Source organism: Dermochelys coriacea, chromosome 14 (assembly GCF_009764565.3).
Source record: "Dermochelys coriacea isolate rDerCor1 chromosome 14, rDerCor1.pri.v4, whole genome shotgun sequence".
Lineage (NCBI taxonomy): Eukaryota > Metazoa > Chordata > Testudines > Dermochelyidae > Dermochelys > Dermochelys coriacea.
In genome coordinates, this window is record NC_050081.1 from 36,682,074 (window position 1) to 36,708,618 (window position 26,545).

The 26,545-nt window shown below is 58.6% G+C and overlaps 2 protein-coding genes and 1 pseudogene across 6 annotated transcripts in view; 1 reads left to right on the plus strand and 2 right to left on the minus strand.

The window, feature by feature from the left end:
- On the minus strand, window positions 1–15,209 carry VARS2 (valyl-tRNA synthetase 2, mitochondrial). 3 transcript variants are annotated; one of them, XM_038371167.2, is made up of 30 exons: window positions 15,133–15,209; window positions 14,190–14,531; window positions 13,518–13,599; window positions 13,221–13,321; window positions 12,860–12,981; window positions 12,653–12,719; window positions 12,073–12,170; window positions 11,718–11,799; window positions 11,457–11,576; window positions 11,222–11,333; window positions 10,904–10,992; window positions 10,320–10,410; window positions 10,043–10,170; window positions 9,806–9,909; window positions 9,533–9,614; window positions 8,445–8,521; window positions 7,939–8,026; window positions 7,639–7,744; window positions 7,059–7,129; window positions 6,831–6,956; window positions 6,598–6,702; window positions 6,015–6,083; window positions 5,839–5,917; window positions 5,523–5,650; window positions 5,028–5,180; window positions 4,239–4,448; window positions 3,357–3,468; window positions 2,413–2,594; window positions 1,603–1,752; window positions 1–741 (listed from the first exon to the last, which is right to left on the minus strand). In XM_038371167.2, exons 2-30 carry the CDS (start codon window positions 14,427–14,429, stop codon window positions 640–642), a joined length of 3,276 nt encoding a protein of 1,091 aa, XP_038227095.1. In that variant the 5' UTR covers window positions 14,430–14,531; window positions 15,133–15,209; the 3' UTR covers window positions 1–639. The 3 variants fall into 3 exon arrangements, 2 of the variants coding, with proteins under 2 accessions (XP_038227095.1, XP_043352563.1); XM_043496628.1 differs by having other exon boundaries at window positions 15,112–15,143; XR_005288794.1 differs by lacking the exons at window positions 1–741; window positions 1,603–1,752 and having other exon boundaries at window positions 2,456–2,594; window positions 4,235–4,448.
- Window positions 1–26,545, minus strand: part of LOC119842653 — a 1,040,433-nt pseudogene that overhangs the window by 736,289 nt on the left and 277,599 nt on the right.
- The window catches only part of GTF2H4 (general transcription factor IIH subunit 4), a 15,334-nt gene continuing 3,932 nt past the window's right edge, over window positions 15,144–26,545 (plus strand). The window contains exons 1-9 of one of the 3 annotated variants that reach the window (XM_038371169.1): window positions 15,144–15,383; window positions 19,420–19,553; window positions 20,086–20,190; window positions 20,640–20,771; window positions 21,756–21,852; window positions 22,323–22,411; window positions 22,686–22,797; window positions 23,040–23,108; window positions 23,886–23,969. In XM_038371169.1, coding sequence (XP_038227097.1) covers window positions 19,423–19,553; window positions 20,086–20,190; window positions 20,640–20,771; window positions 21,756–21,852; window positions 22,323–22,411; window positions 22,686–22,797; window positions 23,040–23,108; window positions 23,886–23,969 — 819 coding nt within the window. In that variant the 5' untranslated portion in view covers window positions 15,144–15,383; window positions 19,420–19,422. Of the gene's footprint in view, window positions 15,384–19,190; window positions 19,554–20,085; window positions 20,191–20,639; window positions 20,772–21,755; window positions 21,853–22,322; window positions 22,412–22,685; window positions 22,798–23,039; window positions 23,109–23,885; window positions 23,970–26,545 lie in introns of all 3 variants that reach the window. The other 2 variants (XM_038371170.2, XM_043496884.1) reach the window with 2 other exon arrangements.

The following is a 26,545-nucleotide window of genomic DNA, read 5'->3' on the forward strand; positions in this document are numbered from 1 at the left end:
TTAGTTCCCCATCAGTTTTAATGGGTTACCCAACTTCCCCACCAACCCGCTGGCTTATTTTCCCAGAAGCTTAAGGGGCCACACCTCATTTCCATAAAATGGAGAACCAATTAAAGATGAACATGCTATAGGTCCGTGAAATCTGCCCCCTGGGATGCACCTGGTTTGACAAAAAAAAGCTGGTTCTGGGGTGGATCCTGAAGGAAATCCAAGCCCAGAGGCCATTCAATCTGAACTGCTCTCTTGGGGGCGGGGGCAGAGCCTGAGGGTCACGGCCCCCCCTAGAGGTAAGTGAGCCCTGCCCTGAGGTTAGAGGGGGAAAAGGGATGTGCCATGCACCCAGACAGGGCAGTTTCCTCTGCCCCTTAGAAATTGGCTTATTTCCACCATCCGTGGCATGACTGTGACCCCTGGTGGCCAGGGGAGACCAGTCAGCACCTGCGCTCTGGTACTTTGCACCCACAGTCCTGCTCTGCAGCACGAGTGACCCCCTGCAGCTGGCCCCCTACAGGCCTTCAAGACTCTTCGCATCTCAGCCACGTTGATCCTCAGCATTACAACCCGGTCTCTGGCTGCCCGATCGCCTGGGTCCCTTCCACATCCAGCAGCGACGGATCCAGTTTGCCCAGAGGCGACTCATTAAACAGCCGCTGATGGAGGTGTTCCCAACCCTGCTGCCATGCGGCCGAAGCTCTCCAGGGCCTGATTCAGCTGTGCCAGCTCAGTCCGGAGAGAGGAAATCTACCGGGGGGAGGGAGAGGGGAATCCAGATCTGATCAACGTAATCACGTCCTTCATCGCCGACACCCCCCACACCTCCAAATTCACTCATCACGGGGATCGATACACACACACACACACACACACACACACACACACACACTCATATCCACCCTACCTCCAAATTCACCTGTCATTTGTACATGGGCGCATGGACACCCTTCCAAATTCTCTCTCAAAGCCACTAGGGAGTGACCAAAATGGGCATCACACACTCCCTTCTAGTGCTGGAATGGAAAATACACTTACGCATACACACGGTAAAATATGTACACACGGATACACACACAGAGGAATATATGCGCGCGTGCATGCACACACCCACCCACCCCAGCAGTTGGATCAAGCCTCTCTCTCTCATACATACAGAAGAAAAACATTTGCCTAAGAAATTTTGAAAATTCAAAAATGTTTTTTCTTGCCCTTTTTGCCTGGTTTAAAATCAAGTGTGTTCGTTTCTCATTTCCTAAAAAATCTCTCAAATGGTTTCTTTTATTAATCTGAGTCTGTTGAAATCACAGGGTGGGGTTAAAAAAATCCACTGGAAATAATTTAAACAAATGGTTTTCAAAAAAAATTGTTAGTTTTGAAACTTGGGGAAAACAAAGAGAAAGTTTTGATTAAAAATAAGCAAAATTTTCAGGAAAAATGTTTTGCTTTAAAAAATTCAACCCTCCCCCCCTCCCCCCCCCAATAGTTACAAAATAATAATCAAGAAGGTGAAAATGTGAATGTAGGAAAAAGGCTTTTTTTCCCATTGAATAAATATTTTAAAAGCATTTCAACCAGACATAAACCCCACCAGCTACTGCCATCCATCACCTTCTGCTGACACTCTGCCCGGGCTCTCAGCGAGACCTTCTTCTGGTAGCCAGATGCCTGGGTCTGTGCCATGAGCTCCAATATCTGGTGCTCCAGCTTCTTCTTACGGGATGCTAGCCTGGGGAGCTCTGCCTCGGGGTCAACCAGCCCCTGGGATTGTCAGGAAAGGATGGTAAGAAACGGCCAGGCGTAGAGTAATACAAGCGTTAAACGTGTGTGTTCATGTCACCCTCTAGTGGTGACACTGGGTATAGCATCCTGTTGCCAACACCACAGCTTAGTGGTGTTGGGGGAGGAGTCCTTTAGCAGAAGAGCTTGAGGATGGGTTTTTCAGGACCCAGGTTCAATCCCAGAGTATACCCCATTATGGCAATACAGCCACATTCCCGCTACGGAAATAATTTCCTCGAGGGATGTGGTGCAACCTCAAGCCAAGAGCCTAGTTAACCCCCTAGGCAATGGGAACTGTAGCCTGAGTCGTCTCACCATCAGGACATTCCTGACCAGCTCTGTGCCTTCTCCCCAATGGGCCCCTGATCTCTGAACACTGCTCCCCGGCTTCCTCTAACCCCTCGCCAAATGCAAGGTCCCAGAGACCCATCTAGCCTGGGATCCTTCCCTGCCCTCTGCCACCCCAGATCAGAGCCACGGGCTCATCTAGCCCAGTATCCCACCTGTTGCAATGGCCAGAGGAAGCCATAACCTCTCCCACAATGCCTCTCACTGAGCAACACTATCCAGTGTTCTTCCTGACCCCCTGCCCTCCATCCCAACCTGCCCCGATGCCGGAAGCTTGCGTTTGGCTCTTACCTGCATGTCCATATAGATCTCAGTGTGATCGTTCACACTCCCCCGCACCCAGCCCACAGGAGACTCCGCCCCCTTGGAGGAGGGGCGAAGCTCCAGAGAGCCAGCCAGGGACAGGGTTTGCAGGGGCTCCCTGTATTCCTCATACACCCTGTGGGCAGCTGGCTCTGAGCACACCAGGTAGACTGCAGGGACAAGAGAGAGAGCGCCCATCAGCCAATGGGGCAGGGCAGCCCTCCCAGGGCATGCTGGAAATTGTAGTCCTGATTGGCCATACCCACCATGTTGGAGGGATCAAACAGGGCTAGAGCCAGGTTGGCAGCCAATGTGCTAAGGTTGCTCTCCCAGTGCACGCTGGGGAATTGCAGTCTCCCCCAGTGGGGCACAGCCACCATCTTATCCATATGGGGCAACCATACAAGATAAGGCTAGAACCAATGGAGCTAATGCTCTCCTCCCAGTGCATTCTGGGAATTGTAGTCCCCCACAGGCCACACCCATCACATCAGGTGGACATGATGGTGCTAGGGCAGTAGTTCTCAAACGTTTGTACTGGTGACCCCTTTCACACAGCAAACCTCTGAGTGCAACCCCCCCTCATAAATGAAAAACACTTTTTTATATATTTAACACCATTATCAATGCTGGATGCAAAGCGGGCTTTAGGGACAGCTTGCGACCCCCCATGTAATGAGAACTCCTGTGCTAGAGCCAGGGTGGCGGCCAATGGGGTGAGGCTGCTTTCCCAGTGCATTCTGGGAATTGAAGTCCCCTATGGGCTGCACCCCAGCGCCGCCTCCGCCCCTCCTCCCCCCCGTGTCCTGTAGGGACAAGGCAATTTAGCCAGGTTCCAAAACAACCAGTGCCTGTCATTGGCAAGCTCAGCGCAGAGGCCATGGGGCATGAACTCCCTCCTGCCCCTATGGGCAGAAATCCCCTCTGCTCACCGGGTGGCCGGGCTCTCGTCAGCCGGTAGGTCACCCTCAGTGCGCGAGCCACCCGCACCACTTCCTGCGCCAGCAGGAAGTCGTCCTCATCCGCGGGACGACACCAATGGGCCTGCAGCAAAGAGAAGAGAATTCAGGGGTTTCCGATGTGCCCCACCAGGAAGCAGCGCTGCCCAAGTCTGCTTCCCACAGGTCCTACTGGAGTCCAGGCCTGACTGTTCATGAGCAACCCTACAGTAACAAACCAGCACCTCTCACCCCCAAAGTGCTCTCTGCAGCTCTTAAAGTCCAGGAGTTTATAGTCAACCCTACAATAACAAACCAGCATTGGCTCCTACTTCTGCGGATCTACATGTGCCTGGCAACTTTACAATAACCAACCGGCGCCAGCTCATACCTCTGTGGATCTACTGATAGTAAATATCAAGTGTTATAAGTAACCCCACAAAAACAAACCAGTGTTTCTCCCCCACGCCCAAACTCCCCAACCTCTTTGTACCTACTGCTAGCAAAGACCAAGGGTTTATAATCAAAGCTACAGTAACAAAGCAGCGACCCCTCACTTGTGATGCTGTTAATTATTGTGTTACAGAACATAGAAAAGCCCCAGCTGAGATCAGGTCCCCGTTGTGCCGGGCGCTGCACAGATAGATACACAGAGAGAGAGTCCCTCCCCACAGAGCTCACTGTCTACTAGACAAGGGGTGGGTTATTATTATTACTACTCTTCCTGTTTCACAGAGATTCAGTGACTTGCCCACGATGACACAGGCAGGCAGGGGCAGGGCTGGGAACTGAACTCAGACCCCCCCCCCCCCCCCAGGTCCCAACCCCCTCTCCACTGAGCCACCCCTTCCCGTTCGGCGCCCAGAGCTCACCCACCAGCTGCTCAGCGCTGGGGTATCCGGCCACGCAGAGGCTGGGAGCAGAGTCCGCATCCGGCTTGGGGAGCCGCTGCCACAGCTCCTCCGCCAGGTAGGGCATGAAGGGCGAGAGGAGCCGCAGGCCCAGGTCGGCACAGCTGAGGAGCACCTGGCGGGTCTGCAGGATCTGGGATCGATCCCTGCTCTGCAACACGGGCTTCACCGACTCCTGCCAAGGGAAGGAGAGGCCATATACCAGGGTGGCGACAGCTTAGGTAGCGGGGTGGATAGATTGTGTTGGATGGATGGGCTAAATAGGTGGGACGGGGGGTTGGATATGATGGGTCGGACAGTGGGTGGTTGGAGATGATGGGTTGAGCTGGGTTGGTCGGACGGTTGGACGGCTGGCTGCATTGGGGTGGGCGGACGGTTGGACGGCTGGATGGCTTGCTGCGTTGGGGTGGGCGGACGGCTGGCTACGTTGGGGTGGGTATGTTAGAAAGTTGGGGGGAAGACTGGATGATGGTTTAGATAGGTAGGTTGGAAGGATAAACAAAGGATCTCATAGATGGGACCAAGACACTGAGGCATCTCATTTGGTATCCCCCCTCCCCCGGTCTACCTGTACCCCTCAATCCTGACCCACAGGCGTCCCAGACCCCTCAATCCTGATCTGCTTCTTTTTGAGCATATATTTTTTATAAACAGGCAGAAACAGGGGCTAGGGTGAGACTGAACAAAACTCCCTACACAGAGCCGTGCAGGCAGGATTCCCTTCCAGACCAGAGGAGAACCGACACTCACTCACCAAGTAGACGTCGCAGAAATTGTGCAGCCAGAAGTGGTGGATGGTGGATGTGACCAAATGCAGCTCGTATTCCCTGAACCTCTGGCCGCAGTCCACTGCAGTGTGGTAGAGACGGCTAAGGATCCATCGGTCCATGGGGGAGCTGGGGCAGACCTGGGAGGGATAGAGGATTGACTCCAGCCCGAGTTACAGAAATCTCTGGGGCTCATTGCTGCCTCCCTGGAATACCACCCAAGCCTAGCAGAGGGCACCACATAGACCCAGTATTTCCCCACCTCCCTGCCATGCACCTTGTCCCCAGCAGACCGTGCCAGATACATCCATGTTCACCCATTATACTACCCCCTGCAATACCACATGTACCTAGCAGAAGGAGCCATTGGTACCCTGTGCCCCCTCCTCCCCATTATACTGACCCCTGGAGTTCCACCCACAGCCAGCAGAGGGAACCAATGCTGCCTGTAACTCCTCCCCACCCCCAAAACACCCCATTACCTCCTCCGGGTTCCGTGGGGCAAACCCTTCTCCCAGTGCCCCCAGAGTAAATCGAACGGCGTTCCACACCTTGTTGCAGAAGTGCCGGGAGCTCAGCACCGTGGCCACATCCAGGTTAATGTCGTCCCCTGGGGGCAACGTAGAGAAGTGGGGAAAAGCCCCAATCCCAGCCCCCAATCCAGCCAGTGCCCTGCCCCGGGGCCGGATCAGAGCCAGTGCCCCCTAGAGGAGAAAGGCCCCATGTCCCATTCTCTGAGCAAGCCAGTCCCCGCACCCGAGGCAGGGTCAGAGCTAGCGCCCCCTAGAGGGCTCTCACCTTGGACTCGATGGGAGCACAGCGCGAATCTCAAGGCGTCAGTGCCGCATTCGGGGATCCCCTTGGGGAAGTCTCGTCTCTGGAATGGAAGGGTGATGATATGAAGGGGAGGAGCTGACTGAAGGGAATGGGGGCAGGGGGTCAGTGGGGCAGCACGAGGGAGGGGAAGGACCCACCTGTCCCTCCACAGCTATGGCCACCTCTCGGGGGTCCAGGTTCCCATCTCGCAGCCGCCCCTGCAAATCCTGCAACGAGGAGAGAGCCTCATCGGGGCAGGCGTTACAGGGAGTGATGTGTTTTTGTAGGGTCTCTGGTGAGTGTAGGTCAGTTTGTTACTGTAGGGTCCCCTGGAGGGGCTGGGAGAGCCAGTTTGTTATTATAGGGGTGCCTGGAGCATGGATTTTGTGTTGTTTGGTTTTTTTTGAATAGTAGGGTTTCACTGGGGTGGTGGGGAGAAATATGCAGGGGCCAGTTATTGTAGGGTCTCTCTTGGTGAGAGGGTGTTGGGGGGGGTAAATGCAGGGCCCTGTTTTTCATTGCAGGGTCTCTCTGGGGGTGGAATGCAGGGTCCAGTTTGTTATAGTAGGGTCTCTCTTCAGGGGGGGCGGGAAATGCAGGTTCTAGTTTGTTATTGTAGGGTCTCTCGGGGCGGGGGACGAGACGCAGGGCCCGGTTTGTTGTCACAGGGTCTCTGTTGGGATGCTGCAGGGGTCAGTTTGTTGTCATAGGGCGTCTCGGGGAGGGTGGCGGATGCGGTACCTGCAGGGAGGCCCCGTGAATGACGTCCAGTGGGTCTACGACATTCCCCAGCGATTTACTCATCTTCCGGCCATGAGCATCACGCACCAGGGAGTGCAGGAAAACCTGGAAAGAGAGAGAACCGCAGACCCCATTATCCCAGGCATGGGTTCCCCCCATAGCTCTGCCAGCGCTCCTCGATCCCAACCCACAGCCCCGTTATCTCAGCCCTGGGCTGTCCCTGCCCCGCATACCTGGGAGAATGGCAGCTCTCCAGTCAGCTGCTCCCCCAGCATCACCATCCGAGCCACCCAGAAGAAGAGCAGGTCGCTGCCTGTCTCCAAGAGGTTGCTGGGATAGAATTCCTGGAGGTCTCCAACCTGCGGGGGGAGGAAGAGAAGGAGTGAGCCAACCCTGAGCAGAGCAATGGACCCATCGAGCCCGGCATCCCACCTGTCCCCTTTGCTCTCTGTGTTGCTCACCTTACGGGGCCAGCCCAGCGCCGCGAAGGGGAAGAGAGCAGAAGAGAACCAGGTATCCAGGACATCAGCATCTGGAGACACAAGCACAGAGCATCAGCCAACGAGCTGCTTGGTAGGTTAGCAAAAGAGGCAGCACACTGGGGACCCTACAATAACAAACGAGTTCCTCAGTATTGGGTAGTTTCCTTTATCTCTGCATGGTCTCGCCTGCCTCCCTTAGGGTAGGGCACTACCCCAATTTCTCTGGGTATGAAACAAGGTGGGGTCACTACAGGAAACAACTCTGGGTTTATTTGCCCACAGGAGCACCCCCAAAATTACAGGGCATTCCCTCCATTCCAGAATGGGGACACCACGGCCTGCTCTGGAATAAGCCAAGCATTCTGGGTAACAGCCTATGTAAATGGGTGAAATTTTGTGTATCCCACTGCAACCACCAAAAGAAGGTCCTAAAGCAGACAGGGATGAAAAGTGAGTGCACGGGGGAAGTGAGAAGCTCTGGGACTTTGCCCCATTTGTTACTTGAGGCTTTACCCCCTCCTTCCTTGCCAGGGTCACCCCCAGAGGCCCTTCTCTTCACCTCTCACCAGCTCCAATTCCTCTTCCGGTTTCTTCAAAATCTCTGAGGCTTTTCTGCGGGCTTCCGCCTCTGTCCTGCCCACTACCCACAATGCATCACTCCCATCCTGTTAATAAACGCGTGACAAGAGATGCAAGTAAATTAGCTAAAGTGCCCCCTGTTGAGTAACCTGGAGCTTCCCCCACAGCCAGAGTCCCTGCCCCACTCCCCACAGCGCCCCCTGCTGGGAGAGGCTGGGGCTGGCATAGCCAGGAGCTTCCCCCCACAGCCAGTAACATGCCAGATAAGCAAATATCTCACCTTGCCTAAGTCACATGACCCTGAGACAGAGACCTGATAGGCTGGAATCTGATGGCCCCACCACAGCTGGCGGGAGACGCACCAATCGCTACAATAAAGCAAATAAAGCCAATAAGATTGTTTGTTTAATGCCAGTTCCCCAGTTGGCCACAAGGGGTGATCGTGAGCCATTCCAGATTGAGCTAAGGAGCCGGCCTTCCCCTTGAATTATTGACACGCCAGTTTGTTATTGTAGGGTTGCTCACAAACTAGACAAAGATGGATCCTGCTCCAGAAAGGAGAGGGGTGGAGCCTGGGAGTCCAGACTCCTGGGTTCTACCCCAGGTCTGGGAGGGGAGGGGGAGGCTGATACTCAGGATTCCTGGGCTCTATCCCCACTCTGGGAGAGTCAGGGGGTCTAGTGGGTTACAGCAGGTAGGGCTGGACACCAGGACTCCTGGGTTCTATCTGCAGCTCTGGAGGGGGAGGAGGGTCTAATGATTAGAGTGGGGCAGAACTCCCCTCACCTGATGTTGGACAGCCACGTTCGCCAGTTCTTCTCATGAAATTTCGGGATGAGTTTCAGACGCCCTGACTCCACAGCCTGAGGGGCGAGACAGAGACTGATGAGCTAACCCGGGGTGGGCAAACTACGGCCCGTGGGCCAGATCCGGCCCCTTGGGGCTTTGGATCCAGCCCGTGGGATTGGCACCCCCGTGGCCCTGCGCTGCTCTGGGAATTGGCCACACCATGTCCCTGCAGCCCTTGGGGCGGCAAAGAGCTCCGCACACTGCTCTTGCCTGTGGGTACCTCCCTCAAAAGTTCCCATTGGCCAGGAACAGATTACCACGGCCAATGGGAGCTTCGAGGGAGGTACCCACAGGAGAGGGAAACATGCGAAGCCCTCTGCACCCCCCCACCCCCAGAGGCCGTGCAGGGACATGGTGCTGGCCGCTTCCCGTAGCAGTGCGGTGCCGGAGCCGGGGCCAGCAGGCAGGGAGCCTGCCCTGGCTCCGGTGCGCACTGCTGCCATCCCAGAGCCGCTCCAGGTAAGTGGCACTGGGCCAGAGCCTGAACCCCTGCTGCATCCCAACTCCCTGTCCTGAGCCCCCTGATCTGAGCCCCCTGCTGCACCCCACACCCCTCCTCTTCTCCAACTCCTTGCCCTGAGACCCTTCCTGCACACCACACCCCCTCCCACACCCCGCACCCCAACCCCCTGCCCTGCAAGCCATTTCCCCACCCAGATGTGGCCCTCGGGCCAAAAAGTTTGCCCACCCCTGAGCTAACCTGTCTTGGACAGCAGAACCTCCAAGAGGGCAGACAGACCAAGCTGCACTACAGCCCCCAGAACTAGGGAAGTTCTCAGGAGAGAATCCTGTATCCCACTACTGCCACCAAACACCATCAGGAGATTCTTCTGTAAATCCCATCTAGAGCAAGATTAACTCTTACAGCCTATGCCTCAGTGATTTGTGCAGTCCAATAAGAAGGCACCATCACGGCTTAAATCAAGGTCAGGTAAACTAGTGGTTAGAGCAGGGGAGGGCTGAGAGTCAGGACTCCCTGGGCTTAGTGGTGGCCATGCGGCAGTGACCATTAGGGGACCCCTCACCTCCAGGGCTCTCTGGGCCATTCCCTCACACTGGAGAAACCACTGGCTCTTCAGCAGGTTCTCAATCACATCCCCGGAGCGACTGTGGGATGGAAAAAGAGAGATAGATTCATTTGTAATATCCTGGTACTTCCTACCCGCTCCCTGCAGCGCAGCGCCCCCAAGCGCCACACTAGGGCATTGGGGACAACACTGACAGCAAGGGGAGAGCACCCCCTACTGAACCCCCTCCACTCCCCAGCATCATGCTCCATCAGTAAGGGGGTGTACTACCTGCAGAGGGGCAGCACCATGGCATGATCCTTCATACCCCGGTACAGGCCTCTCTCCTTCAAGGCAGACACCACTTTCTCGCGAGCCACGAAGCGATTCAGGCCCTGGAAAGGAACAGTAGGGGTAAAACAGGGGCTGCAGTTTGGGACTGAGGGGCACAAGTAGACTGAGCGGCAGGAGGAAGTCCAGGGCTGGGACAGCAGAGGGCTGTGGGTCAGGATTGAGGGGTGTCATTACCTGGAGCCAGTCTCCACACTCAGCTGTCATGGCCCCATCCTCCCCAATCACAGAGACCAGGGGCAGCCCATGCTGCTTGCCCAGCTCGTAGTCGGCATGGCTGTGCGCCGGTGTCACCTTCACGGCTCCTGCAGAGGGCATGGTGGAGAGGAAAGAACCTCTGAGATCTGGATCCCACTGCTCACACCAACTGGATCCACAACTCACACCAATACAGCCACCTTCCAGCTAGTGCACAACTCGGAGACCTGATAAGGCTGAGGGGCCTGGGGCTTACCTGTGCCCACGTCTTGCTCCACCAAGGGGTCCGTGATGATGGCCAGGAGGCGCCCAGTGAACGGGTGCCGGAGCCACTTGCCGTGCAGGTGCTGTCAAAATAAAAAGGGAGACTCAAAGCCATGATCCATTACGCCCCGACACTTCCAGTGATCCCCCACTTTAAACTCCATGGATACCCCACCCCCCTCCATGGCAATGACCCTCCCTTCTCCTCCAGAGAGCCTGCCCCGACCCCAGAGACGACAGTCTCCATGACGATAAACTTCATCTCCATAGTGATGACTCTGCCTTCCTCCCCATGAGACCACACCCGCTTCTCCCCCCAAAGAGACCCTGCCCCTGTCTCTCAGGCGACACCAGTCTGTCTCCATGGAGATGACTTTTCACCCTTCTGCCCCATGAGACTCAATCCCTGTCGCCATGGAGAGGATGCCGCCTTCCCCCCAAACCCCGCCCCCTTCTCCAAGGAGACAACTTATTCTCTGCCCCAAAGTGGCTCCACCCTGTCTCCATGGAGATGACCTCTCACCGGCGAGACACCCTGCCTCCTTCATCCCAGACACCCCCCCCTCCACCCCTTACCATGAACCGTGGGTCATTGGGATGGACGGCCACAGCCACATCCCCCAGCATCGTCTCTGGGCGGGTGGTGGCCACAGGGAGCTCCTCGTCTTCCCCCGACACAGAGACAGGGCAAGGGAGAGACAGAAAGAGGGTGACCATATGGGGCTGGATTATTACCATGAAAAAAAACCACAGCTGGGGTGGGGCCGCTGGGGAAGAGTCACACAGCAACACTGCCCAGGGATCGCTCACCCAGTGCTGAAATGCAGCCACCTCTGAGGTGGGGCAGCTGGGGAACACCTGCCATCCCCACTTGCATTGAGCTTGGAAACTCACCCTCCTGTCCATCCACTTTGTAGGAAAAGGTGAACATCAATCCAAAGGGCACCGGGGCTGGGCAGCCGGGCACAGGGAGCACAGTCCGACCCCGGAGCTGCCGGGTCTCCACCTGCCGGGGAGAGACTGTGTCACGAGACTTTTGGGGGGACCACACTGCTCTCCTCCAACTACAGCCCTCCAAGATACAACCCACCCCCAATTCCCAGCGCTGCCCCCCAGACCACGCACTCACCTCCATGTCGGAGATGGCGGAGCGCAGGGCACACGACCAGTTCACCAGGCGCTGCTTGCGGTACACCAGCCCCTCCTCGTGCAATCGCACAAACGCCTCTGCCACAGCCGCTGAGAACTCCTGTGTGGGCGAAGGGAATTGTATTCGCATGGGCACGTCCCAAGACCAACCAGAGAGACCCCACTCCCCTCCCAGAACTGGGGAGAGAACCCAGGAGTCCTGGATCACGAACAGTTGCATCTTTGCACATCAGACACTCACAGTGTCCATGGTGAAGCAGACTCGGTCCCAGTCCAGAGATGCCCCCAGAGCCTTGAGCTGTCGGAAAATCTCGTCCCCTTTCCTGATCAGAGAAAGAAACATTGATTTACAGCACTGACTGCCAGGGGAGAGTGCCAGCCCTGCTCTCTGCAGCACAGAGCCTCCTAGGGCCGCACTTGGTCATTGGGGTCAGCACTAGCTGCCAGGGGAGAGCGCCCCCTACTGAACCACACAGGGGCACTGGGGCCAGCACCCCCCACGGAGCCCCTGTCTCGCTCTCTGAAGCCCAGCACCCCCTATTGCCCCCACCAAGACCAGCATAGACTCAGGCCGGCGACGCCACAGCTGCACTCACTCCTCTTTCCATTTCCAGACCTCAGCGAGGAATTCCCCTCGTGTCAGGTCCTGCCGCAGGGTGCCCCTCTCCTTCCAGAGCTTGCGCTCCACCACCGCCTGCCGGGGGAGAAGGGAGAGTCACCAGAGAGAGGGAGACACACACAGAGCAGGAACACACACACACACACACACACACACACACACACACACACACAGACAGCACGGCTGCCCTACCCCAGAGGTGGCTGCATTTCAGTGCTACAAGAGCAATCCCTGTGCAGCGTTGCTGGGGCTGTTCCCCCCCACTGCCTCACCCCAGAGGTGGCTGCATTTCAGCACCATGCACAGCGTTGATTCCCTCCAGCACACACCCACCATAGCTCGACCTACACTTATAATTTTGGCCGACTTAGCTCCATTATTCAGGAGTGTGAAAATCCCACGCCCCGGAACGCTGTAGCTCTGCCGACCTGACCCCTCATGCCAACGTAGCCATGCCGGTGGACTAATGCTTCCATTGCCCTCTCCGCGGCTGCTCGGGGAGGCGCTGGAGCCCCAGCAGTGTAGACGCGCCCAGTCCCTTTTCCCTCTAATCTCACCTGAGTGGCAATTCCAGCGTGATCCGATCCCGGCACCCATAGCACCTGGCAGCCCTGCATCCTGCGCCTGAAACACAAGTAGGAGAGCCACCAGCCAGGCCCTGTGTGCCACAACCCACCCCTCCCCGGGCCAGCCAGTGCCCCGCCTCGGGGCCAGAGGGGTAAGGCCCCATAGCCCATTCCCCACCCCTCTGAGCCCCTACTCACCATCGCACCAGTGAGTCCTCGATGGCTACCGTGAGGGCATGGCCCAGGTGCAGGGACCCCGTGACGTTGGGTGGGGGGATGCAGAGGGAGAAGGTTTCTGGTTTCTTATGGGGCTGCCGGCTCTGAGACACAGAGAGAGGGTGTTTTAACCAGCACAGCCCCCCCTACTGCATGGCTGGGGCCAGCACTGTGAGGGGGAACCCCACCCTGCTGAGCCCCCCGCCCTGCTCCCTGCAGCACAACATCCCCTAGTGCTGCGTTGGGGTCAGCACTGTGAGGGGGGAGCACCCCCTAGTGCAGCTTTGAGCCCTGTCACCACCCATGTCAAGGGTGGGACTCTGATTCCGTGGGATGTTTTTACCTGATATTCTGGTTTGAAGAATCCTTCCTTCTCCCACCACCCGTACCACGCGGCTTCCACATAGCGGGGGCTGTAAGCAGCCGGCAGGGGCACGGAAGTGTCTAGGGAGAGACCCAGCATACGGTTAGCCACGAAGAGAGAGGCCCCCAACAAAGTCTCTATAGGGGCAGGGGCAGTGCCTGGCCTAAGGAATGGAGAGACACAGCGAGGCTGTGGACTGATGGACCCTGCACAGAATGCTCTCACGCCAGCTGTGGGGCAGAGGGGTCCATGAGGGGTTACATTTTCCCATCATACCTTTCTTCTGACCGGCAGCCGTTGGGATGTCATACAGAACCACGTCTTTCGGAGCCCACGCCTTGGCCTGCCCCTGAAGTACCTGGGGAAAAAAACCAAATGCACCCAAGACGATGCTGGGATATGAACCAGGTTCCATACTGGGGATGATTGCATAGATCTGACTTTGCCGCGCTACAGAATAACAGATATTGAACCTATGCCATTTATCACAGAGGAGATTTATAGGGGAGGTCGCTCTGAACTGAAATGCAGCTACCTCTTGAGTGGGGCAGCTGGGTAACAGCCCCCAGCAACACTGCACAGGGATTGATCTTGTAGCACTGAAATGCAGCCACCTCTGGGGTGGAGCTGCTAGGGGAAAACAGACCACAGCAACACTGTACAGGTATTGCACTCATGGTGCTGAAATGCAGCCACTTCTGGGGTGGGGCAGCTGCATAGAAGGCACACAGCAACTCTGCAAAGCAGGGTCACAGAAAAGGAAAAATAATGTCCTCTCTTGGAGTTAAAAGTGGGTCTTTAGTTTCACCCAAGACAGGGCATTGGGGTCAGCACCAACTGAGAGGGGAAAGCGCCCCCTACTGAGCCCCACCCCCATTCCCTGCACCACAGCGCCCCCTAGCACCGCACTGGGGCCAGCACCGACTGCCAGGGGAGAGCGCTCCCTACCTCCTGCCTCCGGGCCATGCCGGCTTCAATGGACTCCAGCCTCTCCCGCTGCCTCCTCCTCTTCTCTGCCTTGTTCTTGAGCTGAGTCATTTTTGACCCCAGCCCCTCGGGGTTGGATTTGCTAGCCTGGGAGGAGGTTCCCCGCCCGCAGGGGACGTGCTGGGGCCCGGCCTGGAGGAGCAGCTGGCGGAGGGAGCTCAGGGTCCGACCAGTGCCAGTTCCAATCCAGTTTGGTGCCATGTCCGGGCGTGGGTGGTTCTGATTGCCAGCAGGATAATGGGGAGTCCCCGTCTCCTGGCGGCTTACACCCCACACCGGTGCTGGCACAGCGGTGGCATGGTGCTGGGGAGGGCAAAGATAAGGGGACAGGACTTGTGACACAGGGACTGGTGCTATCTGCCTCCAGTGGCCTGGATCCCCCACTCCCCTCCCAGAACTGCGGAGAACCCAGGAGTCTTGGCTCCCAGCCCCTTCTGCTCTAACCCACTGGACCCCACTCCCCTCCCCTCCCCTCCCCGAGCTGGGGAGAGAACCCAGGAGTCCTAGCTCCCAGGCTCCCCCTCCGCTCTAACCACTAGACCCCCCCACCCACCCCTGCCTGCGCCGGGGAGAACCCAGGAGTCCTGGCTCCCAGCCCCCCCTGCTCTAACCTACCAGACCCCCCCTCCCAGAGCTGGAGAGAACCCAGGAGTCCTGGCTCCCAGCCCCCCTGCTCTAACCCACCAGACCCCCCCTCCCCTCCCAGAGCTGGAGAGAACCCAGGAGTCCTGGCTCCCAGCCCCCCCTGCTCTAACCCACCAGACCCCCCCTCCCCTCCCAGAGCTGGAGAGAACCCAGGAGTCCTGGCTCCCAGCCCCCCCTGCTCTAACCCACCAGACCCCCCCCCCCCCCAGAGCTGCAGAGGGAACCCAGGAGTCCTGACCCCATCCCCCCTCGTCCTCACGTTGCAACTTCGAGCCCCGCAGCCCCGCGCCCGCCAATCAGCGGAGAAAGGCGGAGCCCAGGCGCGTTGCTCATTTCCTACCCGCCCCTCCACCACATGATGGGGGGGGGGAGGGGGGTGTGTGAGATGCATGATGGGAAATTGGAGGACTGAGCTAGGGGGCGGGTGGCTGCGCATGGAGCCGCGGGCACGGCACTGGAGGGAGCCCGCAGCCTTTTATCCCCTGGGCAGCTGCCCAGGCGTGAGAGAAGGTGGGTTCCCCTGGGCTGGGGGGCGGAGGTGGGAGGGGTAGAGAGGAGAACCCTCGGGGGGCGAGGGAGATTGGGGGCAGAGAGGGGAGCCCTTGGGGGGGCAGAGAGGGGAGCCCTTGGGGGGAGGGGAAGGTTCGGGGAGCAGAGAGGGGAGCCCTCGGGGCGAGATTGGGGGGTGTAGAGAGGGGAGCCCTCGCGGGAGATGAGGGGGAGCAGACCTTAGGGATATAGGTGGGGCAGAGAGGAATCCCCTCTAGTAGCAGGATGGGGCAGTGGGGAGACTGCTAGGGAAGTGAGGGGGCAGAACGGGGAACCCCTGAGGTGGATGGAGGCATTGCTAGGTAATGGGGGGCCCAATGGAGGATACCTGGGGGGTGGATCAGCAGCAGCCTCCCTCCCAGCTGTGGGGTGGGGTGGTGGGGTGAATGGCTGGGAAACTGGGGGGTAGGAGGCGGGGTGAATTGGGGGGTTGGTAAGGTATTTGTGGGGGGGGCAGAGGGTGCCATTTTGCAGTAGAAGGTGGGAATTAGGAGACACGGAGGGGGGTGGGATCCCTTATGCAGATCTCAAGGCCGTGTACAAAGGAGGTCAGTGTTCTTGGGGGCTGGGCTGGATGACCTCTTGAAGTTCCTTCTGGCCCTACATTTCTATGACTCTATGATAATCCCCATTTTCCTGGTTGCGGGGAAACTGAGGCACAAAGCGGTGATTTGCCCAAGGTCCCTTAGCGGGCTAGTGACAGAGCCTGGACTAGAACTTAGTTCTCTGGAGTGTCTGTCCATTAAGTCTTGCTGCCTCACCTCCAAAGCCCGTTCGTTTCTCAAATGCGGCCACCTGGAGCTTTTCTTGCGGCCACAGCCTGCTGGGCAGTGACTGGGGGGGCGTGCAAAGTGTTGGGCCCTCCCCCAGGGCCACCAGCAGGGGTTGGGCCGTGCCCCTCTCTGGAACCACAAACGTTAGAGGAGCAGGCTGCCCGTGAATTCCCCCCTTCCCGGGGGCAGTGAAGCTCGGGCTTTGGGCTTCAGCCCTGAGGTGGCGGGCAGCAGGCTCTGGCCCTGGACCCTGGCTGCGCGGCAGCAAGTGCCAGCTCTTGGCTCAACCCCTGCTGCCTTTCCAGCCCCCCATCCGTCTCCCCTGGCCCCCGCTGTCTCCCTGCCCATCTCCCCATCCAGGGCTTAATTTGTCCCCTGGCTTGCCAGGGCTGAGTAAGTCTGCTGCGAGAATTGATATTTGTATGTTTGTTAATATCGCTTTTCACAGCCTCCCAGCTAGCTAGCAAGTCTGCTGCTCTGAAGAGTGGTATTAACAAGCATCATTTTTCACAGGAACAGACTTACTACGGAGCAAATCTTTTTTTTTTTTTAAAGCAACCAAAAAAAGCACAAGAAAGAACAGCACAAAAAGACAAGAATGTGCAAAGCACGTTATTTGTGTTTCTATTCTGTGTAGGTCCAGTAAAGAATAGAGACAACTATACATTATTTTTATTATGTCTGCAAAAAAAACCCCAAAAAACCCAACATACATAAATTACCATGATTTGGATATGTATCTATGCATGCGGCAAAGAGTCCTGTGGCTCCTTATAGACTAACAAACGTATTGGAGCATAAGCTTTCGTGGGCAAATACCCACTTCGTCGGATGCATGTAGTGGAAATTTCCAGAGGTAGGTATAAATATGCAAGCAAGAATCAGGCTAGGGATAACGAGGTTAGTTCAATCAGGGAGGATGAGGCCCTCTTCTAGCAGCTGAGGTGTGAACACCAATATCTGTGCATATTTATTTGTTTTTCCTAAAGTTAATTAAGTATTTTAGGAAACATTGTCAGAGTGGCTACCAGCAAGAGTTACCATGGCTACCATGGCCGCATTCTGAAGCCACCAAAAAATGTGTTGTGAGAACGCCTGGCCTAGCCCCACCTAATCCTCTCTTATTCCCCATGGAGATCTCAGCTCTTGCCTCCGGTCAGCCCTCAATCCCAGCCTCCATCGCTTTGGTACATTTTTGGACAGTCCCCTTTGTGCTTTCTCCCCCGCTGCCCCTTGCGCTGGGGAGGAGCACCCCAACCATGTCCGCAGAGCTCCCCTGTCGTCATCCTTCACGCTCTCCTTGGCCGTGATCCCTGCTGCCATGGATCCACCATGTCAGTGCCCCCAGCTTTTACCCTGGCCCCTGGGGGAACCCTGTCAATGGGCCAGACCCCCAAGGGGTCCCACTCTTCCTCCGAGACTGAACCTCTGGGCTCCAGCCCTCCTGCTTCATCCTGTGAGCTCTGCCTAACTAGACTCCTGTAGAGACTTGTACCCTCTCTAGGGATCAGTGCACTCCAGCCTGTGTTTGCAGGGACAAACCTTTTCGAACCAGAGCAGGGTTTAGTGATTGACTAGAAGTCCTTAGGTTAGGACTGGCGTAATGAAGGTTAAGACATAATCCATCTGGCCAGGCTGCTGTGAACTCCAGTCTAGTCCTTCTCCCAGTCTCAGGTGAGAGCAGCCCGGCCTCTCCTGAAAGCCGGCTCCTCATCCCCCTCCCCGTCACAGCTTCCATCATCGTCTTGGGTTTTCCATTAGTACGGGTCAGCCTTTAACAACCCCTTCAGTCTTCCCCAGACGACACACGTTCCTTGTGTGTCCTGTTCTGCCCCAAGAGCAGACGTAACTCTTTTGCTCCCAATTGGCAGCAATGAAGAGTACAGAAGGAAACTGAGGCATGGTCGTTGGCTTAATTAATCAAAACCATGGAATAGGCCCACTTTGTCACACACACATTTGGCTGCTGGTGTGTTACAGCTGCCGAGCGACGCTGTCTCATTCTTCCCATGTGCTCCTTGCCCTTCTGTTTCTTGTCTTAATGCTTAGATTGTCAGCTCTGTGGGGCAAAGACCGTCTTTTTCTTCTATGTTTGTGCAGTGCCTGTCACTGTAGGGTCTGGTCTATGTCTGGGCTCCTAGGTGCTGCTGGACTACAGATAATAAATAATAACAATAAACCAGTGCCCCTAGCTGGAGATTTTCAGCTCTTTGGAGCCACAGCTGCATGTGTGTACAGCACCTAATGCAATTGGGCTCCGCCTGTCCGGGCACTACCGTAATGCATATAATAACACTCCTTTTAGAAATCAGGCCTAGGAGCTTATCAGCTGAAGCTCCCAGCATCAAGAGTCAGTGCTAAATATCCACTCATGCCTGGTGCAGATTAGCCTCTATTCACAAATCACAAGGGAGTGGAGCCAAACTAATGTCGCACCCCAGTTAGGGGGCAGATCCCAGACCACAGAGGTGCTGCCGGAGTCGGAAACCTCACTGGGGTTCTGCCACTAGAGGGAGAGGGAGTACACGGTGGGTAAAGGTGGGTTACCTGGCACAGACCCCCTTTGTCATGATCAAGGATCCTAGTTTTCCGTAATAAAAACACCAACATTCTCCAATTAAAAAAAAAACCCAAACCATAAAAATCTGTTTTTCCGGGGTTACAATGGAACACTAAACTTTAGTTTCCTGAGCCAGAGTATATCTAGATATCGGTTGAACACAGCATTTTACTGATATATTTACAGTAGTGAAACCCTGAAATGATCCATTCAGTTTATTGTTCCTTTCCCGTTGTTGATGGCCTAGCTGGTTCACCCTCGTTTTTGTTCCTTTTCTTTCCGTTTATGTTCAGCGCTTTCTATGTGTTCTACAATAGTCGGCCTTCGAACGCCATCTGCAGCCTTGCCATTTCCATCCCCATGAAATTCGTCCTTTCCGAGCTGAGTGGCATGGTCTTTAGGGGGGATTTTTTAACTTTTCTGGCATCTTTTAAGAACTTTAATTCCTCACGGCGGGAGGTGAAGCGGTATTTGAGCTGCAGGGAAACCCGAACCCCTGTATGCCCTTGGGTAACCTCTTGACACCAGAGGCAGTTTCTCGGAGTCTGTTTAGCTGTGTCCGTTCAAAAATCAACCACCAGAGAAGGTGGTTGTGCATTTTTTCCTGTGGCCAATGAGTTTCTAGGCTCCCTGCTCATGCCTGATCTGCCCTGCTGCCTTCCAGGGGATGGACTCCATGATGAAGCTGCAGAGGGTACAGCTGAAATGCAAGAACCTACACGAATTCCTGCGGGGGCTGAGCCCAGGAATTCTGGATCGTCTCTACAACCACCCCGCCACCTGCCTGGCTGTGTTCCGGTGCGTGGGCTGGCCCCTCCCGCCAGCGGGACGGCTGGGTCTGGGGGGGGAAGGGGCAGACTGGGAGGACTGTTCCAGCACTGTCCACTAGGGTGTGTCTTGACCCCGAGAGAGGAGTTTGGGCTGGATGGGGTCTGTTCTAGCCTGAGGTTCCCATATAGGGATGGGGATTGGGGCTGTTTCTTAGGTCGGGTATCGAGAATCGTTGGCTAATTCTGAGAGATGGAGGAATTGTTGGCCTGGCTCTAGCCTGATATTCTGTCACTGCACCAGATCCATGGGCCCATCTAGCCTGGTATCCCGCCTGCTCCCCAACCACTCCAGATCAGACCCCTGGGCCCATCTAGCCCGGTATCCTGCCTGCTCCCTACTATTCCAGATCAGGCCTATGGGCCCATCTAGTCTGGTATCCCGCATTCCAACTATGCCAGATGAGGTTGGACCCATGGGCTTGTCTACCCCGGGCATGCCCTAGTCGAGCTGTCCTGTCAAGTGCCCCTGGGGGCCTGTCCTTGTGCTTTTTATTTCACAGTGAGCTGCCGGGATTGGCGAAGAACTACGTGATGCGGATGCTCTTCCTGGAGCAGCCCCTCCCCCAGGCGGCTGTGGCATTGTGGGTAAAGAAGGAATACGTCAAGTGAGTCCAGGGGCTGGAGGGCCTTTGAGGTGGCCTGGGTGGGATAGCTGGAACTTTGAATACTGATCTGGGGTCACCACTACCCAGTTCCCCAAGCCAGCCAGTCCCCCTGGCCAGGAGCTGGATCAGGGTTGGTGCCCCCCTAGAGGGGAAAGGCCCCATGTCCTACTCCCTGTCCCCCAAGCCAGCCAGTCCCCTGCCCTGGAGCTGGATCGGAGCCAGCGCCCCCTAGAGGAGAACGGCCCCGTATCCCATAAGTCAGCCAGTTCCCCAGTCCAGTGACCAGCACCAGAGGAGGTCATAAACTTCTCATAATGCACCTCATTGTGCACAGTCACTCCATGGTCCCAGATCTCTTCCTGACCCCCCAGCTGGGGTCCCAGCACTTTCCCTGCAGCCTGTAGGTGGCCGCGGGCTCTCGACTCACTTGTGCTTTGGTCTCGCCACAGGGAGCAGGAGGAGAGCTCTGACGTCCTGCTGGGGCTGCGGCTCTGGCACACCCAGCTGCTCCCGGGGGGCCTGCAGGGGCTGGTCCTGAACCCCATCTTCAAGGAGAACCTGCGCATCGCCTTGCTGGGCGGGTGAGAAGCTGAGGATGGAGGGTGGGGAGCCACTGCATGGATGCCCAGGCACCCTGCGCAGGAGAGCTGGGAGTTCCTAAGGGAGTTAGGTGCCTTCTTTCTATTGACTGACCCCTTGGACTGCCGGTGCTGGATACCTGATTCCTTTAGGTCCCCCTGGAAACCCCAGCCGTGTGCAGTGCAGCGCCCCCACAGGGCAGTCGCTAGTCTCACTGCCCAGAGGAGGAAACTGAGGCACAGAGAGGGGACCGGATCCGCTCATGACAATACAAATCATTATCAGGACTGGGAATAGAACCCAGGAATCCTGACTCTCAGCCCCCCCTGCTCTAACCCACTAGACCCCACTCGCCTCCCACAACTGGGGATAGAACCCAGGTGTCCTGCGTCCTAGCCCCTCGCCTCCCCCACACTGCCCTCCCAGAGCTGGGGATAGAACCCAGGAGTCCTGATGGATCACTGAGATCAGAATACTTACTTACTTGGATCTGGTCTCTATGTCAATTAGTCATTTAGTAGTGTAGTCCAGTAGGTAGAGTGGGGGGGAGGGGTGGGGAACCAGGACTTCTGGGTTCTCTGCATACCTCGGATTGGGTGTAGTGGAGTCTAGTTGGTAGAGTGGCGGGGCTGGGAGTCAGGACTCCTGGGTTCTGTTCCCAGCTCTGGGAGGGAAGTGAGGTCTAATAGGTTAGAGCAGGTGGGGCTGGGAGTCAGGACTCCTGGGTTCTAGCCTCATCTGTACCACTGCCTTGCTGGGGAACCTGGGGCGAGTTGCCATAGAAAGGCAACTGCAGTTCACACCTGTGGCCACCTAGTGGCGCTGCCGCTCAGCGAAGTCCGCAGAAGGCTTGTGTTCATGCCAGGCTGGGTAACTCCAACCGTGCGGTGCGGGTTTAAAGAGCCAGTGCCTATTTGATCACAGGTCCAACAGGTGGCCTGCTCTGACCCTGGCAAATCCATTTTGTGTCTCGCCCCTGGTTCTAGGGGCAAGGCCTGGTCCGATGACACCAGCCAGCTGGGACCAGACAAGCACGCGCGGGACGTCCCGTCGCTGGATAAATACGCCGAGGAGAGATGGGAGGTGAATGCGCAAACCCCCTGCGCTGACCCCAAGAGAACCCAGGAGTCCAGGCTCCCAGCCACCACCCTGTTCTTAGCACTGGACCCTACTCCCCTCCCGGAGCTGGGAATAGAACCCTGGAGTCCTGGCTCCCAGCCCCCCCCCTTGTTCTAACCACTAGACCCCAATTGACTCAACTGGGTGGACACTTCTGTACTAAGATAACGCTGTAAACATTTCCCAAACACCTCCAGTACAAAGTATCCCAAAGTACTTTGCATGCTTCACATCCTTTCACCCACACACTGAGATGCAGCCACCTCTGGGGCGGGGCGGCTGGGGAACAGCCGCACGGCGACGTGGCGGGGTTCCAGGAGGGATTTTTGCCATTAACTAGTGGAACAGGGTTGAGAGGCCCTCTGGTGGCAGAAAAGGGCAGCACCTGCAAATGGGGTCTGACCTGTCCATGTGTCTGTCTCCTGCTGGCCCAGGTGATCCTGCATTTCATGGTGGGCTCCCCCAGCGCCGCCGTCAGCCAGGATCTAGCCCAGCTCCTCATCCAAGCCGGGCTCATGAAGAGGTGAGTGGGGACACAGGGCCTTTCCCTCTAAGGGGCGCCGGCTCCGATTCAGCCCCAAGGCCGGGGACTGGCTGGCTTGGCGGGGAGACTGGGATGTGGGGCCTTTCCCCTGCAACCAGCCCCCCACTCCAGTCACCTAAGGAGCAAGGCCGAGGGCTGGACAGGCCGGGGACCCCCCAGCTCTTTTCTGCCTCCTAGTGGCTGCTGTAGTGACCCAGCCTGCAGTTGCGTGGCGTGCTGAGTCCTGATCCCTGTCTCCCCCGCACCTCCTCAGCAGCGAACCCGGAGAGCCCCCCTGCATCACCTCCGCCGGCTTCCAGTTCCTGCTGCTGGACACGTCCTCCCAGCTCTGGTACTTCATGCTGCAGTACCTGCAGTCCGCAGAGGTGAGATCTCCCCCCCCCCCCCACAGTGCCTGCCCCCTTTCTCTCTTCCCCCCAGGCCATAGAGCCCCCCACTGCCTCCCCCTCTGTCTGCTGCTGGAGTAGTCCCCTTCCCCCCACTATCCTCCCTCCCCCACTGTCTGCCCCCCACTCCAACTACCTCCCCACTTCTCTGCAGCTCCACCTCTTGCATCTCTGCCTCCTGCCCCCTGGGCTGTTTTAACCCTTCGTTATCTCCCCTGCAGACCCGGGGCATGGACCTAGTGGAGATCCTGTCCTTCCTCTTTCAGCTCAGCTTCTCCACCCTTGGCAAGGTATGGCTGGGAACCTCCTGCTCTAATTACTGGACCGCACTCCCCTCCCAGAGCCAAGGATAGAACCCAGGAGTCCTGGCTCCTAGCCCTCCTCCCGCTCCAACCCACTAGATCCCACTCCCCTCCCAGAGCTGGGGATAGAACCCAGGAATCCTGGCTCCCAGCCTCCGCTCTTGAGCAAATTGATTTAACTGGGGTTTGGATCAGCTGTACAAGGCAAGAAGGCAAACACAGTAAGTTCTATCATGAACCTCTCCATGGGAGACCTGCTGGCTGTTCATTCCCTTTTACAATCATAGCGTAGGAGAGCCTCACAGGGAAAGGGTATCGCGCCCATTGCGCAGCTAGGGAAACTGAGGCACAGAGCAATGAAGCAGCTTGCTCCAGATCATGCAGGGAGTCAGGGAATTGAGACCAGATCTCCTGAGCTCCAGCGCATAGCCCAGACCACTAGACCCTCCTTCCTTTTGCTCCTGCAACACATGGTAGAAAACATCTACAGGGACTTGGCTGCTACTGAGAGGAGAGGAGGGAGGTTAAGGGGAGCTGTGTGAAATAGACCCTACTGGTCAGTTTCAGGCTGTGGGGAGAGAATTGTGTTGGGCTGTGAAATCATCCCCCCAAGGGCCAGGACTGGGAGCCCCCTGGCTGCGAACATGTAGAATCAGACAGGGCAGAGGTATGGGGAGCGATTCTGAGGGGATTGATAATATGGGAGCTGCGCTGGGGCTTCCTTATGTCTGGAAATAAAGCGTCTTTGCTTTCGCCCCCTCCCAGGATTACTCAGTGGAGGGAATGAGTGACTCGCTGCTCAATTTTCTTCAACACCTTCGGGAATTTGGTCTGGTCTTCCAGAGAAAGGTATGTGGAGAAGGACTGAGGGGCACTGGCAGAGCTGGGGTGGGGGAAGCCCAGGGTTGGGCTAGCAGGAGGCTGTGGGTCGGAGTTGAGGGGCACCGGCGGAGCTGGGGGCTGCGGGTCAGGGTTGAAGGGCAGAGGTGGAGGGAGCTGGGGGCTGTGGGTCAGGGTTGAGGGGCACCGGCAGAGCTGGGGGCTGCAGGTAGGGGTTGAGGAGCACCGGCAGAGGTGGAGGGAGCTGGGGGCTGTGGGTCGGGGTTGAGGGGCACCGGCAGAGGTGGAGGGAGCTGGGGGCTGCGGGTCAGGGTTGAGGGGCACCGGCAGAGGTGGAGGGAGCTGGGGGCTGCGGGTCGGGGTTGAGGGGCACCGGCAGAGGTGGAGGGAGCTGGGGACTGCGGGTCGGGGTTGAGGGGCACCGGCAGAGGTGGAGGGAGCTGGGGGCTGCGGGTCGGGGTTGAGGGGCACCGGCAGAGGTGGGGGCTGCGAGTCGGGGTTGAGGGGCACCGGCAGAGGTGGGGGCTGCGAGTCGGGGTTGAGGGGCACCGGCGGAGCTGGGGGCTGCGGGTCGGGGTTGAGGGGCACCGGCAGAGCTGCGGGCTGCGGATCGGGGTTGAGGGGCACCGGCGGAGCTGGGGGCTGCGGGTCGGGGTTGATGGGCACCGGCAGACCTGCGGGCTGCGGATCGGGGTTGAGGGGCAGCGGCAGAGATGGAGGGAGCTGGGGGCTGCGGGTCGGGGTTGAGGGGCACCGGCAGAGGTGGAGGGAGCTGGGGGCTGCGGGTCGGGGTTGAGGGGCGCCGGCAGAGCTGGGGGCTGCGGGTCGGGGTTGAGGGGCGCCGGCAGAGCTGGGGGCTGCGGGTCGGGGTTGAGGGGCGCCGGCAGAGGTGGAGGGAGCTGGGGGCTGCGGGTCGGGGTTGAGGGGCGCCGGCAGAGGTGGAGGGAGCTGGGGGCTGCGGGTCGGGGTTGAGGGGCGCCGGCAGAGGTGGAGGCAGCTGGGGGCTGCGGGTCGGGGTTGAGGGGCACCGGCAGAGGTGGAGGGAGCTGGGGGCTGCGGGTCGGGTTTGAGGGGTACCGGCAGAGGTGGGGGCTGCGAGTCGGGGTTGAGGGGCACCGGCAGAGGTGGGGGCTGCGGGTCGGGGTTGAGGGGCACCGGCAGAGGTGGAGGGAGCTGGGGGCTGCGGGTCGGGGTTGAGGGGCACCGGCAGAGGTGGGGGCTGCGAGTCGGGGTTGAGGGGCACCGGCAGAGGTGGGGGCTGCGGGTCGGGGTTGAGGGGCACCGGCGGAGCTGGGGGCTGCGGGTCGGGGTTGAGGGGCACCGGCAGAGCTGCGGGCTGCGGATCGGGGTTGAGGGGCACCGGCGGAGCTGGGGGCTGCGGGTCGGGGTTGAGGGGCGCCGGCAGAGCTGGGGGCTGCGGGTCGGGGTTGAGGGGCGCCGGCAGAGCTGGGGGCTGCGGGTCGGGGTTGAGGGGCGCCGGCAGAGGTGGAGGGAGCTGGGGGCTGCGGGTTGGGGTTGAGGGGCACCGGCAGAGGTGGAGGGAGCTGGGGGCTGCGAGTCGGGGTTGAGGGGCACCGGCAGAGGTGGGGGCTGCGAGTCGGGGTTGAGGGGCACCGGCAGAGATGGGGGCTGCGGGTCGGGGTTGAGGGGCACCGGCAGAGGTGGAGGGAGCTGGGGGCTGCGGGTCGGGGTTGAGGGGCACCGGCAGAGGTGGGGGCTGCGGGTCGGGGTTGAGGGGCACCGGCAGAGGTGGGGGCTGCGAGTCGGGGTTGAGGGGCACCGGCGGAGCTGGGGGCTGCGGGTCGGGGTTGAGGGGCACCGGCGGAGCTGGGGGCTGCGGATCGGGGTTGAGGGGCACCGGCGGAGCTGGGGGCTGCGGATCGGGGTTGAGGGGCAGCGGCGGAGATGGAGGGAGCTGGGGGCTGCGGGTCGGGGTTGAGGGGCACCGGCAGAGGTGGAGGGAGCTGGGGGCTGCGGGTCGGGGTTGAGGAGCACCGGCAGAGGTGGAGGGAGCTGGGGGCTGCGGGTCGGGGTTGAGGGGCACCGGCAGAGGTGGAGGGAGCTGGGGGCTGCGGGTCGGGGTTGAGGAGCACCGGCAGAGGTGGAGGGAGCTGGGGGCTGCGGGTCGGGGTTGAGGGGCACCGGCAGAGGTGGAGGGAGCTGGGGGCTGCGGGTCGGGGTTGAGGGGCACCGGCAGAGGTGGAGGGAGCTGGGGGCTGCGGGTCGGGGTTGAGGGGCACCGGCAGAGGTGGAGGGAGCTGGGGGCTGCGGGTCGGGGTTGAGGGGCACCGGCAGAGGTGGAGGGAGCTGGGGGCTGCGTGTCGGGGTTGAGGAGCACCGGCAGAGGTGGAGGGAGCTGCGGGCTGCGGGTCGGGGTTGAGGGGCACCGGCAGAGGTGGAGGGAGCTGGGGGCTGCGGGTCGGGGTTGAGGGGCACCGGCAGAGCTGGGGGCTGCGGATCGGGGTTGAGGGGCAGCGGCAGAGATGGAGGGAGCTGGGGGCTGCGGGTCGGGGTTGAGGGGCACCGGCAGAGGTGGAGGGAGCTGGGGGCTGCGGGTCGGGGTTGAGGGGCACCGGCAGAGGTGG